The sequence below is a fragment of the Symsagittifera roscoffensis genome, chromosome 6, assembly GCF_963678635.1.
Source record: "Symsagittifera roscoffensis chromosome 6, txSymRosc1.1, whole genome shotgun sequence".
NCBI lineage: Eukaryota > Metazoa > Xenacoelomorpha > Acoela > Convolutidae > Symsagittifera > Symsagittifera roscoffensis.
In genome coordinates, this window is record NC_087067.1 from 23200755 (window position 1) to 23226517 (window position 25763).

The 25763-nt window shown below is 37.5% G+C and overlaps 2 protein-coding genes and 1 non-coding gene across 4 annotated transcripts; all 3 read right to left on the bottom strand.

Moving 5' to 3' along the window:
- Positions 1–120: 120 nt before the first annotated feature.
- Positions 121–17790, bottom strand: LOC134847723 (uncharacterized). Of its 2 annotated transcripts, none has more exons than XM_063864910.1 (14): positions 16107–17790; positions 15178–15325; positions 12407–12498; positions 9818–9986; positions 9083–9481; positions 8547–8830; positions 7194–8102; positions 6264–6472; positions 5769–5888; positions 5235–5332; positions 4734–4928; positions 3605–4309; positions 866–1046; positions 121–342 (listed from the first exon to the last, which is right to left on the bottom strand). In XM_063864910.1, the coding sequence occupies exons 1-14, from the start codon at positions 16222–16224 to the stop codon at positions 124–126; spliced, it is 3846 nt and encodes a 1281-aa protein (XP_063720980.1). In that variant the 5' UTR covers positions 16225–17790; the 3' UTR covers positions 121–123. The 2 variants fall into 2 exon arrangements, with proteins under 2 accessions (XP_063720980.1, XP_063720979.1); XM_063864909.1 differs by having other exon boundaries at positions 7194–8115; positions 8539–8830.
- Positions 17791–22155: 4365 nt separating this feature from the next.
- On the bottom strand, positions 22156–24089 carry LOC134848653 (uncharacterized). The gene is made up of 4 exons (XM_063866170.1): positions 23906–24089; positions 23389–23555; positions 22675–22844; positions 22156–22365 (listed from the first exon to the last, which is right to left on the bottom strand). Exons 1-4 carry the CDS (start codon positions 24087–24089, stop codon positions 22254–22256), a joined length of 633 nt encoding a protein of 210 aa, XP_063722240.1. The 3' UTR covers positions 22156–22253.
- Positions 24090–25190: 1101 nt separating this feature from the next.
- On the bottom strand, positions 25191–25272 carry Trnas-uga (transfer RNA serine (anticodon UGA)). The gene has a single exon. It is a non-coding gene; the product is annotated as a tRNA-Ser (tRNA).
- Positions 25273–25763: the final 491 nt, after the last annotated feature.

Here is a 25763-nt window from a genome sequence, read left to right on the forward strand (position 1 = left end):
CTAGAAGATTAGACCACTCAAAAAATCGAAAAAAATTTAGCCGAATTGTTCGTACAAAATTAAAATTGTAGAACTAATAATTTGCAGAAAAGTATCATCGCAATTGTAACTTACGAAACTGATTCAAAATCTAAATCTTCGCCGATCAATTACGAAAGAAAATAGTGGCAATCTATCTTGAGATCGATCCTCTCGCAGCTCCCTGTGCCAATTGTCATGCTCATTTGGGACTTTCTTAGAACACCTGTCAATCACTCCTGTCCTCGCCACATGAGTCACCTTGAAATCTTTTTTAGGTTCACTAGTAGCTGCAGATTCAATTTTTGCTTTGATTGAAGCAACCTGGTCAAAATTTCTTATCTTTTAGTACCTGTCATTTGCTAAGCATTAAAAAATGGCTGTTCCTGAGTGATATTATTAATTAAAAGCGATTATATCAACTCAAACGTTTTCTACCTTTTCTTCATGCTTGCTTTCAAGGTCAATATAAATAGGATATTTCTGATTATCTCACCACTGTTTAGCACCACCTGTTTCACATACTTTGCGTCATATAGACACACTACCCATACTGACAGAAACTCTAATTTGAAGGTCAATCCCATGACAGAATGACCGAAAACTCAGAGATTTCAAACCAAATAGCGTGCTTTGAGCTGCCCAAAACAGACCGAATTCCAAACTTATTGAGCTCAAAACTTTGAATACTGAATTCCAAAACATGATGCTCGGGCATTTGTTCTCACTGGCACAAGAGATTCCCCTTTGGTTCATAGATATATTTTATCGTTGGAGGAAGGGGAGTGAGTGGGTCATATTTATACAGAAAAACAAATTTTCAAAAAATATATTAGTAATTTCTTGCCTTGGATTCCGTTTTCGCAGCTGCTTTTAAGTTCTTCAGTTTTATAGCCGCTCTCTCTAGTGCCTCTGTGGTCAACAAATTCAAAGCATTACTCTGGAAAGAGTTGTCAGTTTTGTCACCTGATGAATCACAGAGGGGCTCAGCTACTTTGAAGCCAACACTCGTATTGGAAGACGTCAACCTAAACATGCACAAAAAATAATGAAGACATCATTTAGACATAAAATTATGATATGATTTGTACATAACCTATTTTACAACCTTTCCTATGCTAAAGGATTGCCATATTTAAACAAGGATAGCCGGTTACTGTGCAAGTAGCACAAGATGGTTCCGACCACAGTCTTAGAAAAATACAAAAACATTTTTTTTTTCAAATTAGTGTTGTTTTTTCCGCATGGTGTGATAAAAAGTTCAGAACGAAAAAAAACGTAGGCATATTTGACAATCATAGTAAAAAAGGCCAATCGGAAAATAGTTTTTGAAGAACATTGAATGGAAAAACGAAAAAAAATTGTAAAAAAAAGTTTAAAAATAAGTAAAATTTTTTTCTAAAACGCTATAAAACTCTAAAAACTATTTTATTTGAATTCAAGTAAGTTTTCACGGCTTAAAGTAAGCTTAAATAAGCTATTGTAAGCCTACACGCTCACATTATATTACTTCGAAATTAGACGAAAATCAAAAACTCAAACCGGTTTTTCTCGACACTGGGAAAACTTTTGGAAAATTTTTAACGTGGTTCGAATCACGACTGAAAGGACTTCAATATGATATATAACTCAACCCAGTTCGACCATTATTTGTGATAACTGATTTTGCGTGGAAAACAAAAAGCAAAAAACTAAAACACACCCGCATACAAAGTTCCTCCCTATTTTTCAAATGATCGGAACAAAAACAATTTTTGTTCAGATTGTTCACATTGAGAAGCAAATCATCACATCAATAGCAAAAAAGACAAATTCGAATTTCGAAATTCACAGGCTGCGAATTCTGAAAGCTCAAGCTCTTTTTAGAAATTAAAAGCAACCGCGTATTTTTGCGCCATTTGCATTTTCGTTATCGTAGATTATAAAGCTTTGTGTCTACCAAATGAGTTTGAAGTCCACTTAAAACAAAAATGAAATTCAAACCTCTAAAACAAACATAGCCAACAGACAGTTGGAAAAGAACCAATGAGCGAGAGTAGACAAAAAAAATAGATGCCCTTAAAGCTCTTTTAATTTTTAGAACAATTGAGACCGTCAATTTTTTTGAGAAAATTAACCCAATTGGAGAAAACTGGTTCAATAGTTACAATTTTTGTTTCGCTGGGAAATCTGAAAATTAATTCCACTTTCCAAACTAGAAATCGATCACGTTTTTTATGACCCTTACATTTTTGCTGTTCGATAATGGAGTTTGCCTTCCTGGTAACAAAGGAAATGAACTGAACTTAAAAAGAAATCAAAAGTCAATATCGCGAAAAACTAATTTTGAAAATTTACTTAAAAACAAAAAATCACATAAATTAGGCAATTGTCTCATTTTGGTCAATGACACTTAACAAAAATGAAAGCAAAATTACAGCGAAAAAATTGCCTATAAAACAAACTCTTCAACCTTAGAGATTGAAAATTGTCAATGAAGAGATCAGAAATGCACGTTGTCTTGATGCCTAGAGACTTAAGCTGAGCTCAAAAGACAACTATTGATTCGAAATTTATTTTAAAATTTTGACACTGATTTGTTATCAAAATCTTTGCAACATTTGTACGCAGAGGCGGAGCGGAGCTTCACATCACTTGCCATACAACCAAGCTAGCAAACAAGAAAACCAAAATAATTTCAAAGAAACAGAAAAAAAACTGTTTTCAATAAGTTTAAAAGTGAAATACCCGATTCTTAAAATTTTTCTATCACTGGTGCCGACAGACGGCCGAAAAAAATACTGACTTGTTTTTTTTTAAAAAAAACTTTCGAAATTCAGAGAAAAAATGTATTGCCTGGCCCCTCTTTGAAGTCCAAGAACAATCAATGATTGATTTTTTTTTTGATAAAATTAACCTTCTTTGAAAAAACTAAGTCAACACGTAATTTTTCATTCCACTGGGAAACTTAGAAAACTTAAGTCCATTTTTGCAAACGGTCGCCATTCGCGTTTCTCGCGATCTTTTCTTTTTTGCCGTTCGCTAGTTGACTTTGCCTTCATTTTCACAGAGGCAAAATATGAACACAAGCGAGTAAGCCGCAAAAATTCAGCTTAAGGCACAAAAACTTGAATTTTGCATGTAACAATTTGGAAGGTAATAAACTAATGGCAACCTCACTAACTTTGTATGTAATAAATTAGAATGTATTAAACCAAATTGCGATGAATTTTGCATTACCGAAATCTCGCAAAGTATATCCATTTGGAAATGAAGTGAACTTGAAAAGAAATTAAACCGCAAAAAAATCAGACTAGAGCATGAATAAATTTTCTGAAAACAAACAGAAATCATCAAGACATATATAAGTGAAAATCATGCGTTCTTTTACACTTAAAATGGGCAGGTAAAACTTATGACACTATCTACAACGAGCTTTCGTTATGATACATAAAATTGCTTGAAAAAATTATCGGCGAGGCTATAGCTTGTAAAATGGCCGGAACAAAATCGGTAATTTTTCAGCTTGAGATGAAAAAATTTTACTGCCGGAAACACTGAAAAATGGATGCATTGCCCTTATAAAGAAGTAAATTAAATACCTGACCTGTCAATATAATCAGACATAGTCAGTCGCTTCGGAGTTATTTTCCGAGTGGCTCTTTCGGGCATTGATGCTATTTTTTCGTCCAACGAAGCATTAAATGACGCCTCCTGAGAAACAACGCCCTCCAGAGCTTGCTTTAAACACTCGTAGTCACCTTTGATCTTCGTGATTTCCGACAACGAATCTTGTCTGACTCGGTGGGAACCCCCTCCGGATGGTTTCGGAGCTGAGGATATTTTATTAGCGGACGCGGGCGAAACTTTGACAATCGTTGTGGGAGTTGGCTCCGTGACATTTATGCTAAACGCTGGGGACAGTTTCGGGCCGTCGTGGTTTATAACCAAATCTTCGGTCGACTTCTGCGATTCGGAACCGTCGAAAGATCTCAACGAATCGAACTTTTTGTTGTCTTCGGTTGGTTCCGATTCTGAATCTGCTTCAGCGGTTTTGAGCGAAAACGTCTTGCGTTCATCAGCCGATTCGACTGAAATTAAAACGTCCATTTTCGAATCTTGTTTGTTGAATAAAAATGTTTCGTTTCTTGGTAATTTGTTGAATTGATCCTTGAACGATTTGGTGTCTACAGTTGCGTCGGGTTCCACTGCGTAAGTTTTTGCTACTTTATTATCGTTTGCATCGTTCAGATTGGTGTTTGAGTTTGTTGTAACTGCGGTAATGGATGGTTTCCTTGAGCTCTGATGCGATCTAAAAAAACTTTGCTTCAATTTTTGAATCTTAGAAAGTTTCACGAATGAAAATACTTTTTCGCTTACAATTTTAAGTAGCATCGAAATTCTTGTTAACATGATATACTTAAAGGGGAGGGATGCGTAGAAACAGGTCCTAGCCAGCGTTTTCACTCAAACTTCAAATTGCTTAAAAAAGTGCTTGACAACAATGCATAAACTGTTACCAACCATTGAATTGCTAGAAAAAATTCACGATGAAAATATTCATTTCTAGACACTGAATATTAAACAGAGAAAAGTCATTTCATGAACACAATAAAAATTATCAGAAACATGAATTAAATTTAAAATTTCTAGCTAAAGAAAAATTTTGAAACTTTTTCAGATGTTTTCAATTCCCACTCACGCTATAAAAAATTACATGAACCTCGTTAATTTACCGTGGGGATATGAATTCACTGTCACTACTGGAGGAGTCAAAAGACTGGAAGTCATCCCAGTCGTCGTCACTGTAAGTCTTGTCAAAGGTACATTCATCCTTCCCATCCTCAACTTCTTCTTCCTCGTTCTCATTGTCCTCTTCAACTATTTTGCCACAAGGAACTTTCTTGACCACCACGGGAGGATCTACACAACTGAAAAGAAGAATAAATATCGTCATCACAAAGAACAAGGAGCGGTTTGAGGGGATTCGGTTAATGTAGTTTGTATCAATTCAACTCAGGGCTCGGTAATTCATATAAAAACAAACAATAACTTCTATTTTAATTGCAAAAGAAAAAAAGTTCACGGCAACCGATACGCTTCTCAGCCTACCTGTATACGTGACAACAAGATAGGGGATACAATTCAGTGCATCCAAAATTCAACGCTGAAGGGTTATGAAGCGAGAAAGAATGGTAAAAGAGTAAGAATATCAAAATCGGTGGCTAAACTCTTACCAATTGACAGGCTGCTTCGAAGGCACTTCCATGCAAATCGAGTTAGAATTGACGTCAAAGTCAAAACTCGCACTGCCATTGGACAATGGCTTCTCCGCCTGAAATGATCAGACAACAAGAGTTTTTTGAGTTAGTTAGAAACCACGCCCAAATCCTTTATTAAAAAAAACCGTCAAAACTGCCCCAGTAATTCTAAACCGACATAAAACTAATCATTTCTTTAATTTCTCTTTAAGTGTTTACTGTTTTCTTGAATTGCAAAAGGTGTTTGAGAAATTCGTTTCTAGGTACAAAAATTAAATATGCTTAAGGATTGAATTATCTCCTTATAGGGCGAAGACTCGTTACTAGGTACCATGGGAATGTGAATAGTAAAAAGGGATCCTACTATTCGTTTACTTAAAAGAATAGCCAATTTATATTTGTATATTTTCATGATTAACCAAACATATAAGACTTTTAAGCAACACTTCAAGGGCGAAGAGATTGCGCAACACATAATTTCTATTAAACTGATGTGATATTTCAACTGACCTGAAAGACGGCGTTCTGCACCTGAATGACCTTGGGTGACCTCTGCGCGGCTGCAGAAGAGATCGATCTTACACTGGCCTGGTCGCCTGAACAACTGTCTATCTCCTTCAGAAGAGACGCCTGCAAAAACCAGAAGGAAGTAAAGGCTCATTGTTCTTTAGACCTTGAAAGAGTAAGATTTACTATAATTTACATTCTAGTCACTGAAATGTGAACCTTAAAATTCGATAACAATAAACTTTTAATTAGTATAGGGTTGGTCGGTTCAAAAGAGAGAGTCTAACACATTTTCTGTTCAAATTTTAGTTGTGACAAAACTAAGACAACCTAGCGATCAAAAACGGATTATAAAAATCGGAGAACTGACAGATTAGGCTATTACCTAACAATGTAATAACGTGATGTAAAACAATAAAACTAAAACTTATATGAGAGGAAGGAAAAAGAGCTACTTTGAGGCACACATTCGCCCATTTTAGAAACAGTTACAGAAACCTTGCTCTTCGGAGTGCTGCAATCTAGAGGCAATTCATCCAATAACTTTTGTATGGCCTCCTGGGCTTTCACAGGGTTGTATTTGGTCACGCCTCTCTGCATGCAGTCCCCACTGGAGTCTGAGAAGGATTCGAAGTCAATGTCCACTTCTGGGATCATTCTTCCACATGTCGAGAGCACAGAGGGGTCAAGGGTCAAAGTGCGACTGACTAGAAGAAAAGAAACTTGATGTATAAAAATACAAGTCATTAATAGTGTGAAAAATATAAAATCGAACAAACTAGGAAATATCTTATCATCTCATCCCGTCTTCGCCATTCAACAGCGCAATTAGGAATGAATCTCAAAATATTCGGAAAAAAATCCTTGTACATACTTTCTGAAGAAGGAACTTAAATTCCAAAAACATTGACTCGTAATAAACATAGCCAACAGTCAGTTGGAAAAAAGCCAATGGCCGCAAGAAAATAGAAAAAAGACTTGTTTTTTGAAAAAACTTTATAATTTCAAAGTAACAAATATATGGCTTTTCGGGTCTGTGAATTTCAAGAGCAATTTATGATCGACAATTTTTGGCGATTGAATGGTAGTTGAAAAGATCTTAGCAAACAACCAAATAACGGCGTCAGATAAAAAAAAACTAAGCACGGCAAACAGACTCCCCTCTCCCACACTACATAACCTCAATTTTACGGTGATGGTATTTTTTAGGTTATTGTAATTTTTACACGCTTAATTTCATTACAACCTTACAAGGTGAGCAAAGGTTTTCTGAGTTGCTTTCTTAGTTAGGAAAAATCAGATATGGGGAAAACGAAAACAGCCAAAGCTTTTTTAAAATTTAAAACCACGTCAACCGATTGTATATCCACAGTATCAGCAAAACTTACCACCAAGTATAAAAAAAATTTATTTAACAGATTGTCATACTTGAATTGTCAGGACGAATCACTGATGTTTTCTTTTCAATTGACGTTCGCAATTGCCCAACATTTCTTTCACTCAACGTTGTATCCTCTCCTTTAGCACTCTTGCTATTTGTGTTTTCAACATTGAAGTCAAAATTGGTGACGTAAGTCGATGAAAATTTCGTCAACAACATTGACGGCTGATGCCACACGCATAACTGCACTTTTTCTAGAATAAAATCACAAGTTGCAACTTCTCTGAATTTGTTCATCTCGAAGTGCTGAAACAAAACATGTTCCCCGAAGTTGATGAAATATTCCACTTCTTCTGTACTCGGACTCATTTCAATCGTGAGCGAATCTGAACTCTTTTTAGCCTCGTTTATAAAAGAGTCGAAATCGGTTCGGTTTTTCAGCGGAAAATCCGAATTGATTTCCGAATAATAGTTTCCGACATCGTTAGCCGAAATAAATTCAGAGTCTACAGTCTCGCTTCGTTTCGCCAACTCGTAATTTAAACTCGATACTTTCTCAGCAATATCTTCGATGTAGAATTTCTCGAAGTGAGACATCAATTCAAGCTCGTCTGCAGCTTGAAGAGGACTTGACTGAAAATTCTTCGCCGAATCAAAAGTTCCGTTTCCAGAATTACCAAATGAGTTTTCCGAAAACGAAGTCGTAGTTGACAAGTCGTATAAGAACGAAGGTGTCTGCGGGTTTGGAGGTAGAATCGACTCGAAGCTTGTTCGGTTTTTGTTCGATTCCGGAGTAATTTCAGGCTCGAATACTGGCGTTTTCGCAAGACCGGGGTTTCCGTCTTTAAGTGCAGCTGATTCGGACTTGCAAAAGGGTTCCGAATAGTCGTTCAAGGTTTCAGTTGGTTTTGACATTTGGGTGACCGAAAAAGTTGAAAGATTTTCATCTACCGACGCTGAGATACGGATCTTGTGTATACCACTATCAATTTAATATTAAAGACTCGCTTTTGGAAATTTGAGGTTCTATTTTAAGTTTTTCAGGATATTTTAAAAACAAGTGTTCTGGGTTTCTGTTAATGCCAGATGAAGGAATATTTATATTGTTTTAGTTCAATGATAGAGATTTTTTAAATCCAAATTTTGTTGAGAATTGATTCAGTTCATGATTTTGAATCACCTCTCGAAACACTTTTAAGTTATTTTCCCAAAATATTATGCACAATTGAGCTAAGTTTTGGAAAAACAAAATCATTTTCATCATATGCATCAAAACGCGGTAAAATTGCGTTTAGTATGTACTTGGTACTTAAATCCGACGTTGGTTCCAAATAGGACTTTTCAATAGACTTCAAAAAACTTGATTTGTTCAAGTGGTATTCTCAAGGTCACTTTTATACTCTTGTTATCGCTTTTAGTGACTCCTCTGTTTTTCGAATTATTGTTCCTGCCGTCACATTTTCCATTGCTAGTGTCATCTTGACTTTTCGAACTCTCGTACAAATTAGATGCCAACTTTTGAGCTATTTTTAGTCTCTCGCCCGACATCCTGGCTGCTCGAATCATTTCTTCGTCTGAGCTACTTGACCTCGGTGTTCGCTTCTTAACTGGTTTCTGCTTCACCGGTTCGTCTGGTGGTTGAACAGGCGGCTCAACGTCTCGAGATCGTGTCGCACTTTTGGACCTATAAAAGGCAAAGATGAATGTAAATTTTACTTTTAGATTAATGTTCACATTTCTAGCCAAAATTTCAGTAATAAAGGGGAGTTTTAAGATAGCTAGACCTATTCACAACCTGACCCTAAAAATCACTCCTTTCTTGCCTCAATTTACGTTGCACCATTCTTGAATTTGCTCTATTTTGTAAAATGAACTTTGGCAAATGTCAAAAATTAACAAAGCTCTCTAATTTTGAAAAAAAAATAACCTTCATTACCTTGAAACAACTTTACAAATAGTCTTGCAAAGTTTCTTCTGTCGCTTGAAAATCTCCGCAGTCGCATTTTGCTCGCGACCTTCACCTTTAACTTTCAGCAACTTCAGTTTATCAGCTGTGGGTGGCGACTGGGGATCATAGTACACTTTCTGCGCAGTCAAGAAAGCTATTTTTGGAGATGCAGTAGCCGAGGGTTCGTCTTGGGTTTCAATTGAGATCGATTCATAAATGGGCGAAAACAGAGCCGGGTTTGATTTGTGAAGAGTATTCATAGTCGTATCTGATCTCTCGTTTTTAGGCAGGGGAGTTGAGTTGGAGTTGGATGATCTAGTGTTCCATTGGGATGTAAGCGAGGTTCTGTTTTTCCAGTTTTCCTCAGAATCTTCGCTTGATGTATTCCTGAAATTCGAATTAAGCTTTCCACACGAATTAATCAAAGTTTAGAACATAAATTTGCAAAAATTGTGTTGAATATGCTGGTATTTGTTCGAAACAAATCATTTTTCCTTAATTTGCAAAAAAAATTAAATTCGTTTGAACGTAGAAACGTCCAATATATCATTTCAAGGAAACCAGATGTGATTTTCAAAAATGGCGTAATTAGAAATTGAGTTTAGTCAACTTTTGACCTACAACTTCAAAAAAAAATGTTCCCCGTTTTATCAGCTCAAGGATGACTAGCGCTTATTAACCCTTATACGACAGCAGAAAATTCCAGAGACTTTTCAATCTCACCTCAAATTTAGAGCGGGTACATCTACTTGTGGTCTCAAATTAGGTCCATTGTCCATTGAGTAAAGAGACAGATCTTCCACCAAGTCTCTTCCTCCTCTATCTTTGTCTCTACTGGACCTTGAACCAGTTCCGGTCCGCCTCGCTTTGTTCACACTCGAATTTTTGCGACCTGTTATGAGAAAAACCATAAGCAATAATAAGCGACCTGCCCAAGTAGCACAAAATTTTCGTATGTCTCGATAAAAATTAAAGAGGGGCCCAGCTAAAGCTAGAGCGGCGTCCCTCATGCTGGAGGGACCGAATGCTTCAAATTTAATTTGGCTTATTTTCAGCCAATCAGAATTGAGTATTCAAAAATCTCAGGGAAATCGCGGAAATCTCAAAGAAAGCAAATAAATCCAGGCCATTAGTGTTAATATTGACCGATTAGATAAACAGCAGATAAATGAAAATGATGCCGGATCGACGGCGGATTGGAACAATTTAACTATTTCTAGGATACCGATTTAGGAAAAATGGAAAAACAGAAAACTAAATTTATTATACCTGCACCTATTATATCTGCATCTAGTATATTTATTACATTATGATTTTGCGTTAATATAGACTTCGATTTTGTGAGAAAGGCTTTTAGCAAATAGGAACGCTTAGCGATTTTGTTTAGTTGAAATTTTTCCAGCATTCAGTCCCTCCAGCATGAGAACCCTCCCATAAAGCTAAAGGTACGTATTTAATGAAGAATGAGTTTGCTGCGGCACAAAAAAAGTGATTAAAAAAATGAGACTTTGCCTATAACTTTAATTGTTTCACTACTAAAATAGTCAGAAAAGCTGAAAAAATTTGAGATAATCAGTTTTCCAAAGGAATCAATCTTCCCAAGGAGATAATCAATCAAAAAAATTTATCTCATAAAAAATTAAGGAGTCTCGGCTTCTGCAGGATCAATCATTGGAATCGGTTTAATTGACTTTTTCATCTCAGATTTGATTGTGTAAATTTAAGAAAACTCAAAAAATTTCTATAAAACGGTTAAAAATTCTAAATAACGGTCAAAGACTTTCCAAAGTTCAAAAAGTTTTTCCGTAAAAATCAGGTTATGTGTAAAGTCAATAAGTTTCCAAAAAATCTGTCAAAGTTTGAAAAATTTGCTTTGTTTGAAGACCATAATCCTGATCAATCGATAACACCTATGATATCAAATTTGGCAGGATAGTTAGTGAGAAAAGTCCAAAAAAACAGTCAGCAAATCAAAAATTTGACATTTCCAAGAATCACAGCTGTAAGAAAAAACTAGAGAAAATGGAGAAGGATTTACGAAACCTGTGGTTTCGATTAAACTCAAAATCTCAGAAAAGGCAGGGTAGTTTTTGAGAATATTCAAAATTAAAAGAAAAATCAGTCAAAAAATCATTCAAAAAATTTGACATTTCCTAGTGCGATAACTTCTTGTCTAGAACCTTTTGTGATGTAAACTAATGCAGAGGAGCTTCCCATTGCCTATTATCTCCACTGAAACCACAATATCAGATTTGAGAAATTAGTTTTCGAGATAAGTCGAAAATATTCATAAAACGGTCAAAAATCAAAAACATGACTATTCCGAGGCCCATAACTTAACGTGTGAAAATAATTTAGGCGTTACCACTAATGCAGTGGAGCTTTTCAAAAATTAAAAAAAATCAAAATATGGGTCAAAGAACCCCCCAATTTTTGTAGGCCGTAAACAGAGGCGTCAAGAAAAAGACCATAGAAGAGTACACAGGCACACAGGGAAGAGGGCGGTCTTTCAATGGCTACACATTTTTGGAAAATCAGTAGAAGTTTCTGAGAAAAACTATAAAATTTTCCAATAAATTTGCAAATAATTTTTAAAACAAAAAACTTCATCAAACAGATTAGTAAACAAAAAACCAAACTGAAAAGTGCCGATGGGAGCGTGAAACTTAAGTTTCCCTTGAAACAACCCGAAATTAGGTAATTTGCCCAATGAAAAAAAAGCCCAAATAATTTGGGCCGAGGAATTTGTTTTAGCGAAACAAAAAAACAAGGAAGAAAAACAAAGGCATGGTAAGTAAAATTACAAATTGTAGGCGTAGATCATACACTAAAATAAAAGTGAAGAAAAATTCGCGCAGCAAATCAAAAACGATTCCGAGATGTGACAACTAAGCCGACAACAGATAAGCAGACAAATAATTGGCCGACAATTTTATCTGAAACAGAATATTTCCCGTTTGAAAAAAAAATAACAGGTCCTGGTCAGAATCACCCCTAGGAGCATTGGCGTCCCAGGCAGATTCGTAACCTCCAGGCTAAGTTTGCCGGGAACGCTAAGAAATTTTAAGACATTATGAAACAAGGTAGAGATGAGTCCAGACGTCTAGATAAGTCCTGAATAAAATTGTTCACGGGAAAAAATGTCTAGTATCCGATTGCAATACCCTTGCTTATCGCAAGGGTAAACAATGTTACCTTTACTTAATATTTCGTTTTTTATAATTCTTGTGATTTTATAGGGAAGGGAGGAGAAAACGGTAATATACTTCGATTAAAAAATAGCCAAACGTAAACTTTAATTAAACCCCTTACTTTTGCTCGTCGTCTGATGATGTTGATTTTGCTGAAGGGTCTCCTGAATCACTCTATCCAAATGCCTGTCTATGTACTTCCGTACTTCATACCTAAAGCATCGAATTAAAGCATCCACTTGCTTTGCAATCAGCACAGAATCTACCAACTAAGTGTACTTTTCTTACAATACATTTGTTAATACAAATAAAAATAGCCAACAGATACTTGGAAAAGAGTCAATAAACGCGAGGGGGCAGTACAACAGTGCCGAAAATGAAAACTTTGTTCAACACTGCCGAAAATGAAAACTTTGTTCAACAGTGCCGAAAATTTGAACAAATTTCAACATATTATGTGCGGCAATCAAAAATTAAACAGCAATAGTTTACAATCTTAAGTAAAACTGAAAGATTTTGAGCGAGAAAATTTGCAGCTTACACGTTTTGACGCCAAAATAATTGTTTAATTTGCAGTTGCGGACATATTGGCTCCAAAATTGGAGTGATTTTCTTTGATAATTAGCGCCAGTAATTTCCCGCTCTTTAGAAAATGCGTGTAAATTATTCTGAAATTTTCCCGCCTTTTTCGGCACTGTTGTACTTCAGCACTGTTGAACGCCCCCAACGCGAGATTTGACATGTTTCTTGAAAAAACTTGGTTGAAACTCTGTTTAATAATAAACTCAATAAATCACTCAATTTGAAAAAACTGAATCAACAGATATATTTTTTTAATTCACTGGAGATTTCAAAAATTAAAACGAATTCTTTGATTTCACTAAAAACATATTTTCAAATTGTTCACAAATTTGAAAATAACCTTTAAGTTCAAATGGTCGGAATGTTACAAATCACGACTAAAACGAAAATCAAAATGATATACCAGCAAACGAGAATCAACATCACAATTCCGTAATTTCCTTTTTTTTCACTTCCAGAGAGACCTTTTGACTGGCAAAAATTTTAATCGTACCATTTTAAAACGTTTTTAACCCAAATCTGGAAAACAAATTTATTTTGAAGCTTAACGCGAAGCCCAGCTTGAAAGTCATTTTACTTATATCGAAAAAAAAAGCGGCATTTCAGCTCCAGTTGGAAAATCAAGTTTGAGCAGCTAGATCTTGATTAGTTAGATATTCAAACTAACAAAAAAAGACAATCATAATTTAAAATAATAACAAGGCTGCTCGTATCAGGGAGAAGCCCTTAATGTTCCGACTGCCTTTTGAGGTTTCATGAGCAGTAATAACATCAAGAAAATTAAAAGTAATAAAACAAAATGAAATTTTTTTTCTCTAAAATTTGAGATTTTTTGCAGAAATCATCCCCCTACACGTCATATAGAGTACAAAAGAATAGATTTAGCTCTTTGTAACCAATCAATTATGGCAAATAAGCTTCTTTCAACCAATTTGGAACAATTCCTAGGACGGATTAAATCTCCGCTTACGCGTTAATAGCGCGAAACACATCGCGCGTTAATTGTCACAAATTGGCCAAAATGGCAATCTTTAAACCCCCATAACTTTACCAGAAAAAATCACAGGCGAAATTTAAGCTCAGGGCAACAATACTTTTTGAATGGTATAAAAAAATTCCGTAAAAAATGGCTAGTTAAAAAGTCGAAATTTGTCTGAAGAAAAAAAACCCACCCGAGCACAAATATTCCGTTACTTTTGTATCGAAAGTCGTAACAATAAATATTCTTCAAAACTTCGAAGTATTCGAACTTACGAACAAATAGTGAAAAAAATAAAATTGCATAAATAAAATTGACTAGAACTTGTGATTAAATTCCTTTTTTCATTCCAAATCAAATTCCGGTTGAAAAAGAAAACTCCAGTCAATTGAAAAATTTTGAGCTTCCGAAGAACAACAAAGATACGTTTAGAGCCCTTTAAATTTCAATAAAGATTAACTCCTTTTTTCGATAAAATTAACCCTATTTTACGAAAACTGTACAAATAGAGAGTTTTCACAATAATTCTTGCCATCTGCGCGTTCGCAATTGGAGAGCGCAATTCACCCGATCTTAAGCAGATGAGTTTGAATTGTACTCAAGTGTATAAACGCACTTCTGTAATTTTAAGAGCGTTTTGAGACTTTTTTCATAAAAAAGCAAATAGAAAGTTGAAAAAGTGTCAAGGAACGCAAGTAAAAAGAAAAAAAAAACATAGCCAAGAGACAGTTAGAAAAAATTCTATGAACGCAAAGAAAAAATTAATAATTAAAAAAGCTTCCGCCTTAAAGCTCTTTGAATTTCAAGAGCAATTTATAATTGATACTTTTGATAAAAACTAAAACAATTTTAAAAAAAAATGGATCAGAAAGTTTTTTTTGCAGGGAAACTTGGTAATTACCACCCATTTTCGAAATTTAGCAGTCAATCACGTTTTTTAAGACCTTTACACTTTCGCTGTTCGATAGTGGGATTTGCTTTCCTTTTAACAAACAAAATTCACTGAACTTGAAAAGAAATCACAAGTCAAACCGCGAAAGACAAACTTTAAGACTTCCTGAAAAAACAAAATCACGACCATATAAGAAATTGAACTACGCTATCAAAGATATCATGTAAACTTTGATCAAACTAAATCCTGGTCAGTGATTTTTAAAACTAGCCGTTTTCATGAAAAACCTTGTCCTTGAATTGATAAACATTGCAAATCTCAAGTGTAAAATTTCAGTTTCTGTTTCTAATATTTGGTCTCAAGCAGCGAGAACAAACCAATTCCTTCTTAAATAATTTCTAACATGAATACATATTTTTTCATATGCGCGATATCTCACATGATGTCTTCGTCCATCAGACTGCTCTGACGAGTTGGTGCGAAGGGGTTGTAGATATCATTGCCTGTGGGATTGTTTGGATCACAAGGTGCACTGTTTCTTCTTTGAAAGTAGAAGGACCGAGAACTGGCCTCTTCACCTGACACATCTAGAAATAAAAAGCAAGTGCAAAAACCATTAAAATCTACATCGTTAGAGATTTCCCAAAATTTATGCTTGGCCTTATAAGGTCAACAGAATTCATCGTCCGAGTTTTTTTACAACCAAAAACATCCACAAATTTGAAAAAAATCGACAAAAAACTGTTTCTAAACGAATAGTAAATTTTCTTCAGTTTTCAAAAAAGCTCTCACTTTCAATCTCAGTATATTATTTCGACAAGAGAAACATTAGGAGAGATTTAAGGGTTTGTCGGCGGTCTAAGAATGCCATAAAATAGTACCAAACAGGTGAGCCTGTGATTCGTAAGGGAGCCGAAATGGCGACAGTCGTCAGCCTCTCGCCCTACACCTGCCTGTGATAGTAACCAAGACACATCAGAGCAAATTTGAGACATCTTTATTGATTTCCAATATTATACACCACTTGCGGTACAAAAGTGAATGACTATCACTCGCAGATGAGCCGATAAATCGACAAATGAAAAAAAAAACAATTTCGTAAGTGTTTCTCAAAAAAATATGTAAATTGCTTAAGTCCGAAATCTACTAACTGCGATACAACACATACATAGCATGATAAACTAACCGACAGAAATAGAGATATTACACTGTGTTTGTGAAGCAGATCAAAAAAATATGCAAAAATATGAAATTTTTCAAGCTGAGACCGATTTCATCAACTTAACTACAACATTAAGTTCTTTGTTCGTTAGGTCCTTAAAAAGAAAAAACGGATTTGAAATTTAGATAATAAAAAGAAGACGGTACCTTTTGGAGACGAGGTATGAAAACTCTTTCGTCTCATGAACTTTTTATTACTCTCTCCTCTCCCTTCTCCTTCATCCTCGTCTTCTGATGGGTATTGGGTAACGAACGGAGGGTACATGACCTTGGACAAGTGATGAGCATGTTAGATGCTCAGCATGAAAATTTATTTATTTTGATTATCAAACAACGGCTGCAAAAATCAATTCGATATTTTCAATCCCCCCCAACTGACCCAAATTTATCCTTAGTACCTTGGGCCTTGCTTCCATAGGGGATATAAATGTCATAAATTTCGCCAAAGCCCACGGACATCCTGTTTGAATCTTACACGCTCTGAATAGCCTGAAATAATCTCTTCGGTAACAATAGAAATCATAAATTTACATGGACAGTCGAATGCACAAAACGATTCGACTACACTGATTAAAAAGGAAATGGGTAATGTAATGCACCATTCCATATTCCCACTAGATATAGTTAACGCTTTCAACAAACAGTTCAGCAACGCAAGCACCCACATTTCAGACAAACCACTTTGTACAGCGCGATGAAAAATAGTCGAACTCAATATATCAAGTAACACTACGGTTTCCCCACTGCAAATTTAACTAATCATTGGGGATAACAAACCTTCCCGAGTACTCGGTCCGGATAGCCTATGCAATATGCACTTGAAAAATTTCGGTCCTCTGGCCTCGCATTACTAAACCTTTCGTTTTTAACAACGCGCTGTCTGAAAACAATCCCTTAAACCTTGAAACACTTGAACATCAAAGCTCTGTACAAACCAGATGAAGAATTGAAGCTGTGAACGTCACAGAGGCCTACATTTTCACTCAACATCTAGCAAGCATCAAGATTGTTTTCGGCAATTAATTCCACTACCACTGCACTTTCAATCGTCGAAATTTACGTCACTGACAGCCTTAATCAGAAAAGCCCTCTGTTACGCACTGTCCTTGCTACACTAGACCTTTCAAAGACTTTCGACATTGTGGGTCATCGAACACTCGTGGAAATAATTGATGGCACACTGCTCCTAAGATGCTTACTACGCTGGCTCAGAAACTATTTAAATGGACGCCATCCCGAACAGTCAACCGCCATTGAATATTTCACTGTGGACTTCCCCAGTGTTCAGTACTATCACCCTACCTTTTCAATTTTTATGTCCAAGATACCCTTATGTCAAAATTTCCATGAGACAATGCTCAATTTTCCTCACACGCGGACAAAGTTCATCCTTTCCACCCAAAACTCAGAGATCGAGCAAGCATTTAACTTGTTGAATGGCTGCCTGCAGCTTCTATACGACTCTGCTTAACTTTCGTGAGCAAAATTTATTGCAAACAAAGTTATCTCAAATATAAGTAACCTTCTTCCGTCTTGCGACAAAGACTATAATAAGTAGGTACCTAATATTGTTTTAACGATGAGCTTCTACCGCTGAGGGACTCAAAGTTTTGCTTCTTACTTGATTACGCTTCCCTTAAACGAAGTCTCCTCCCTCCAAGGTTATCTGTATTCCTCCATCAAAAATTTATCCTGCAGAGCAATCCCTCTCCTGAACTATCCGCATTACGCGCAACCAACTATGTTCCGGCTACAGACGGCTTTTAAACACTTACTTTTCCCGACCCGATGGCTCCATTTCCGCCTACGCCTAACCTGTTCACGTGCACTCTACGCTAATTGCTATCTTTTCAACTGTCCCAAAAATCCTTCCTTTCTTTCCCCTGCAGACTTGTGGCTTCAGCCGGTGGATGCCGCGAAGTTCTGAGCCTGGAGAAGGACGAGCCCAATGTTGTTGTTGTTGTTAGCCCACGCGGGTCGGGTTGGGCTCTTCTGTCTCCAGGTCAAGGAACTTAGCAACCTCTACCGGCCGAAGCCACAGGTCTGCTGGGGTGAGTGGGGAGGGGTTTTGGGAGCAGTTGAAAAGGTGACATGTTGTGTGGGGGGCAAGGGAACAGGTTGGGCAAAGGTGGGAGATGGAGCTGTCGAGGCGGGATAGGTAAGTGTTAAGGAGCCGGCTGTAGCCAGACCGGAGTTGGGAGAGCTTACAGCGCGTGGGACGTGGGAGAGATTTTTCAGAGGGGTCAATCTTTGGGGGAGGGATACAAATAACTTTAGACGGAGGGGTTTCGGCTAGGAACTTGGTTACAAGGGAGGTATGGTTGTCTTTTAAAATTGGTTTGTAGTAGTTAAAAATAAAAGTGGAGACTTCGTCTCGGTCGTCCAGAACTAGAGGGTGGTTTGCGTAGACTGAAAAGTCGGTTAAAATTTTCTGGGTGTCTTCTTTGAAGCAGCTTATAATTGAGGGGCGAAGTAGACGGGGAGGAGGGGGATGTGAATGTATAAAATTAATGGGATGGTGGGAACGATAGGTAGAGATAAAAAATTGAGATGACAGAAGGGTATGGTGGTCTTTGACCGTTAGGATTTCAGATTCACTGTGCAGGTGGGCAGTTGAACTCATTAGATTTGATCCAGTAACAACGCGAAGGGATTGGTTTTGGGCAACCTGCAGGCAATTTATGGAGGTGTTACTTGATGCGTGGGACCATGCGGGGGCTGCATAGTCAAGTATGGGGCGAATTAAAGCTTTAAAAGTTAGGAGGAGGGTTTCTTTGGAGTGACCCCAGGTTGATCCTGCTAATGCCTTCAGGATTCCGATCCTGCGTCTGGCCTTTTCAGCGGATTGTTTGCAGTGAGTGGCAAAACAAAGTGTTGGATCAAATGTCACCCCTAAGATTGTTGGATTTTTGTTTAGGGGTAGCGCCTCGTTATTTAAAAGAACACTAGGTGTTTTATTAAATTCTTTGTTATAAGAGGAGAAAAGTGTAACTGATCCTTTAGAGGACGCGAAACTTAGTTTGCGTGAGGTGAAAAAATCGTAGAGCCTTTTTAGGTAGCTATTGAGGGAGTTTGAGGCGATATCAATATTGGAACTGCTTGCGAAGGGGTGGAAATCGTCTGCATACGAAACAAGGTTTACATTATCGGGAGGTGGCGGTGCATCATGGACATAAAAATTGAAGAGTGTGGGTGATAAAACAGAACCTTGGGGTACGCCACAGTGGATTATTCGATGGGGGGATGTGTGTTCACGGAATGAGGTGGCAGCCTGTCGACCATTAAGGTAATTACTTAGCCAGCGGACTAGACTTCTTGGGAGGGGAGTGTCATGAACGAGTTCCACAAGTGAGCGATGACACACCATGTCGAAAGCCTTAGATAAGTCAAGTGTGGCCAGTACCGTACGTTTAGGGGGGCGATTTTGGTTAAAACCGTCTGAAATGTAAAATTCGAGAGTGGAGAGAGCTGTGGTGGTGGAGTGAAAAGGGCGGAAGCCGTGTTGGTGTTTGGCGTTGGGGAGATGTTTGGTAAAGATGGGGTGAACGAGCCTCTCCAGAATTTTAACTGCTGGGCAGAGTAAGGATATAGGTCTGTAAGATGTTGATTGTTTAAGATCCTTATTGGGCTTTGGAAGCGGTGCAATTTTTGAATTTTTCCAAATTTGGGGGATAATGTTTTCGGACAAAGAGATATTAAAAAGGTATGTTAAGTATTGAGTAGCAAGTGGGCCGAGATGTTTAAGATGGATATTACAGAGGCCGTCGGGACCTAGCGCTCGCGATGGTTTGCTGTCTGCAATGGCTTGTTTAGTATTTTCAGGGGTAAAAATTGGGCTGTCTGACAGTGGTAGTTTGGCAATTTTTCTTCTCGTTATACGAAGGAGTTTGTCAGAGGCGTGGGGTCTGGCATTGGTGAATTGTTTGTTAAAAGAGCTGGTAATATCACGAGGTGAGTGTATGGGTTTAGAACCAAAAGTAATGGGGTGTCTTCCTGCCACGGGCTTAGATCCATTTAAGGAGCGTACCACTTTCCAGAACTTTCTGGCACCAGTGCGGTAGTCGCAAGTCCGGAGGAATTCTCGCCATTTATTTTCTTTGTCCTTTGCTGTCTGTTTCATGAGTCTACAGTTCAGTTGGGATATGACTTCTGGGGGGAGATTTTGTTTTCGGCTTAAATCTCTTTCGGCGGCTAGGGCAGTGGACTCGGGGGAAAGAGAGGGAGTGAAGTGGCGAATACGGCCAGCGGGGATGTGGTGGCGTGCTGCCCTGAGCACCAGGTCCCTCAAGAATTTCTCTCCAGCGGCAACTCCGGAAGGTGGAACCGCTGAAAAGAAACCCTCCTCAATTTCCTCTGTGAATTTGATCCAATCTGCTTTTAAAAAATTTACAAAAGTCCTTTTAGGCGAAAAATTTATAAAATCATCCAAGGGTAGTTCTAGAAGAATGGGTAGGTGATCTGAGCCTAGAGATTTAATTGGGGTCCATGATGTGGAGAGTAAGAGCGATTGGGATGCGAGGGAAATATCTGGTGACGAGAGTTGGTTTTCTGAGTTAAAAGGGACTCTGGTTTGTGTGTCATCATTTAATGGAGCAAAGGTGGATTCGGTTATTTCATTGCTAAGTACAGAGCCGCGTTGATCTTCCTCGATGTTGGAGTTCCATAGTTGCGAATGTGCGTTGGCATCTCCGAGTACTAAGGCGTCCCCAGGTTCAAGTAGTTCGGCAAGGGACGCAGAGTAACCAGGGGGACAGCTCGAGCGAGGGGGGATGTAGAAATTATAAATACGAAGCTTGGATGAACTGGCTACCACTGATATGCCCATAGCCTCTAGTGTTCCATCGTTGTTAATATTTATTTCTTCGTATTGTATCGACTCATGTATGGCTATGAGAAGACCGCCCCCTTCTTTTTCTCGATCTTTTCTAATTAAAGTGTAGTGTGAGCCAAGTGAGGGGTTTCGAGATTTCTTTCTTAATTTAGTTTCTTGGAAGACAGCAATATGAATTTGATTTTGAGATAAGAAAGCAGCAATTTCGGGTGCTTTTCCGGAGATACCGTTGCAATTAAATTGAAGGATTTTTAAAAGGCCTTTGGCAGGGTGTGGTGAACTATTTACATTATTAACAGCAGTATGATTAAAATGGTTGTTTGAACTTGAGTTATTTACACTATTTACACGATTACGATTTGCGCGATTTTGGGAGGAGGAATTATTATTCGAGGAGGTGGGAAGGGTGGGAGGGGGAGGGGGGTTAGGGAGGTGGGGTTGGGGGGCGGTTAGGGAAGTTGAACAAGTTTGGGAGTTGGGGGTGGTCAAGTTAGAGGACCTGGTGCCTGGGGGAGGTAAAATGTAGGTAGAGGTACAGGTAGGGCAATAGTAGTCAAGGTGGTGTTGGTTAAGGTGGGTAAGACCACTACATTTAAGGTGAATGTAACCACAGATGTGGCACCAGACGCTGGGCTGGGTGCGTTTGATGCGGAAAGAGCAAGGGGAGCAAAAGTAAGGCCCTGGACCAGGGTTTGGATTAATGCCGGAGCGGAGTAGTAGTATAAGGATGAGCAGACGGAGCAGCCTGGCCGGCTTCAGACGCTCCGTAACCGAAAACCCGGAGACTTCGGAGCTTCTCCCGACCCAATGGGAGGGGGGGCTTGACGCCATTTGCATCTTGGTGGGGCCCAAGATGTCGGATCCACCACTGGAAGGCGGCGTCGTCTGGATCCTGGACGAGCCCAATCCGACCCCGCGCTAACAACAACTCTCTACGAGATTTCTTTCAATTAATCAAAATGAGCTAAAAAACAGAACCTACGCCAAAGTTCCTTTCCTCTTCATGAAGTTGTCGGAACAAAAATTGAAAATTGATCAAATATTTATAGAATTCAGACTAGCTCATCATCAATAATCCGCAAAAAATACAATTATGTTTCAATTATAAACTATTTTTGAATTTTTGAAAGGGTAAAAGAAGAGTGATCTTTGAGCTTATTACAATGTTGTTAATGAAAAGATCAATTCGAGCTGCTCTTGGAAACTTAACTTAGCAGCAGTTTTAAAAGTCAAATTGTCGAAATCCATGCAGAATTGAATGTTCAGATTAATTGAAAAAAAAACGACCAAAATTTGTGACTTCACTACGTTCACTCTCATTTAAACTTTAAAAACTTTTCCATCTGTAGAGCTAATCTAGTTCAATTTTCACTCAATCATTGTGCCCAAACGAAATATTGGCTTCGTAAAATAACCAGTACAAATCAATTCTTCAAAAACTTATTAAGCGTAAATTGTTGACTTTAAATGATCATCACTGCCTTGGCCAGTCGCTTCTGAGATTGATCCACAAAATCTGGACTTTGGTAGATCTTTCGACGCTCGTCAGTCGGCAGGAAACTGTGGTTAGAAGGACTGCAAAAAATTACAATTATTATGAACAAAAACTTTTCATGATTAACTGACATGAATCTAGGACCAAACAAAAAACTTGAAAAAACAACATCTAATTTTCACGATAATGTTTATAACCTTGTCATTTTAGACCTAATAAATTTCGACATTATCAATTTACAGCTCATAAATCAACTCTCTGCCCCTAACAAAAATAATATCTGTTCAAAAAACTACATTTAACATGTCTCAAGATAACATGTTTACATTTCTAAAAACATGTATTCAACATAATCATTATGTAGCACAATTTTACATTAAAAAACCTGCCTGGTGGATGCGATGTTTCCTCTCTCGGGGATGATTTTGGTTTTGTTAGACTTCGTCGGTGGAGTTCTCTGTGGAGCTCCAGTCGAGTCCATTTTGTTGGTCTGCCTCGCTGATGGCGACGATGTAGATGTGCCCAAATTTGAGATGTTTGAAAATGAAGTGCTCGGAGACTAACACAACCACAAAAAAATTAATTAACAAATATTATATGATCAAAATTGTATCAATTAAAAGCAAAATTAAACCTAAATAAACTTCAGGCAAGAGAACTTTGTCGCATTTCGATATGAATATGTAACAGCAATTAAGTCCATTTACGCGAGCTCGAAGGAGAGACATTATTTAAAACGTTCATGCACGCCGTAGTCAAAGGTAAAAACACAGCTCAAAAAACAACGAATGATAAACCATTCATCATTTAGGACTTTCCTGAAAAAAAAAACACGACTTAAATACATGAAATTTTTTTCGTTTAAACATGCAATAAACTTGCTTTGATTTAAACCAAAACCCAAAAAGTGCGCATAACTCTACATGGGTGAAAACATACTTGAAAGACATCAATTGTTATTGAGTTCGAGATGCAAATTACCAAACTTTAACACACAGAAAAAAAAATGAAATCAAACATTGCACGCAGCGTTCTTTCTAGAACGGGTTAAGCTATCGAAAAACAACACGAAAGCAAACACATTTAGTTGAAATGTGACTTACGAATCCCCTCTGAGCGAGTGCCTTGTTCAGTCTCTTCCTCAGGAACCCTTTCATCTCACTCTTGATACTCTTCAGACTAGAGTTGTGGTTGTTGTTCTGTCCATGAGAATTATGCTGCTTATGGTTTGGATAGGACGCACAACTGGCCTGCGATTTTTCCAATTTGTCTAAACGAGCGAAAACAACCATTGCAGGAAAACAAGCACACGGAGCAACTACAAGAGCATACATACTAAAGCGTTTTTAAACGGAAGACTTAAATAGATTATACATGGGGAAAAGAACCGATGAAGATAAAATACGTTTAGGGTCTAATAATTGTCCACATGCCTTATTTAATTACAATCGTCAAAGACAAAAAAGTATATCTTCTTACCTTCACGTTAAATATTTTTTTTTTGCGCCGATATCAAATTTTCCCTTTTTTCGAAGTAAATTGTTATTTAGAAGTAGTCAACTTTTGCTCAGAAGAGTCGCACTCATTTGACGACCTTTTAAGTTATTATTTATCATTCACCAGGTGATCCGGCCACGCCCTCCAACGAATGTCTGTCACTCGAGGTGGACGAAGGAGTGCTCCTGACCAAGTGCACGCCAACACTTGTAGAAGGCGAGAAGAGAGGGGGACTGATGATACTGTTCTGCTCACAGCTCCTCTCGTGACACTTGATACCACTTAGAACTGCTGCTCCTCGTTGCATGTCTAAGAGATATTTCTTTTTCCTTTCCCTTTCGAATTTAACCAGATTTTTACAACAAATTAATAGCATTAAGTTCAAAGAGCCATGATTTTTAAAAAGCAAAAGTATGTTCTTTTTTATTTCTTTTTCAAAAAATACATTATTACTTGCAATCTTAGCATTAAGCAGGGAGAAAGGGTAACATTCAAGTCAAACTGTTGATTTTGATCCAATGCGGGTTCTTAACTTCCACCTGAACTCATTCATCAATGATTTAAGATAACATGCATTTCAGATGAGGAAAAAAACAAAGAGAGCAAAAGCCCTGTAATCAAAAGAGCGGGAAAAGAAGAAAATTCCTGCAAATGAGATCTTCTCTTGTTGTAGTTCCACCATACGATCTCCAGACCGCGCCACCAGCAGACCTGATAGATCCAGAAACTCCAAGTAAGTTTTCTGGCCAATGTCCAGCTGTAGCCACTTGGACAGTATCTTGAAAAGATCTTGTAGAGTTATCAAGTCTTTTGAATCCTGAAACAGCATATACATTTTAAAAGAAAGGTAAAAATAAACTATAACCTTAAAACATCAATCTGATAGTGGACACCGAAAAGCAGAAAGGAAACAAAAATCCGCTGTTGCTTCAGACAGGGGCGGTCTAGGATTTTCTGGAGAGGGGGGCGGAGTTTCAAAAAACTCGAAATTTTGACCCTTTTTTTTTAGGTTGAGTGGCTTCAAAAAACAGATAAGACAAACCAAGTGGTATTTTTATTAGCATTTGAGGTTTTGTTCTACTCCCCCCCCCCCCCCATTTCAAGTTTCCCGATTTCATAGTTTTTTTACGAGATATTTTGTTTCGCTAAATGCCTGATGTTACGATGTAAAGTATGATGAACAAATCTGTTCACAACAGTTAGTTTGTTCAGACTGCCAAAATTCATTGCATTATAACAACGTTAAAACAGTTTTTCAATATTGAAACAAAAATGTGTGGGGGGAGGTGGAGACGAGCCGCCTTTGATAACAGAGAGTAAAATTTTTACAGATTTGATTCAGCAAACAATAAGAAACATAAAAAGCCTTTAATTTTTTTTCAATTTCTAGGCAAAAGAACGAAATTTTCGCTGCGAGCAGGGTTCGAACCTACGCGGGAAACTCCCATTGTATTTCAAGTCCAACGCCTTAACCACTCGGCCATCGCAGCTATTGTTCATAATTTACGATTAAAAAACTATTCGTGAACCACTGATGGTATATAAATATCAATAGCAGTAATAGCGCAACATGTGCACATATAATTAGTCGCAAAAAATTGAAACAGACAAAAATAATTAAAAAGAGCAATCTGCCAAATTTGAGCAATTTTTGCACTCAAATTTGAGTTTTTAGGTCACCTTGATTTATACTTTCTGTCTAAAAAACGAGCTTTTGCATGCAAAACTTTCTGAAATAGATCATTTGATCTGCTTTTTAAATTCTGTCTGTTCCAACTTTTCGCAACTCTCTATAACACATTACATTTTCATACTTTGTTGTTTCACACCAGAACATTTGGTTTTAAGAACCAAATAATTAAATGAATTTAAGATTACAGTGATCGTTTTGTAAGGCATTCCAGATTTTCAAATACATTTCAACTTCCGTGTAGTAAGATTAAAAACATCGGATCTGTTACAGACTTTCTTCTAAACTTAC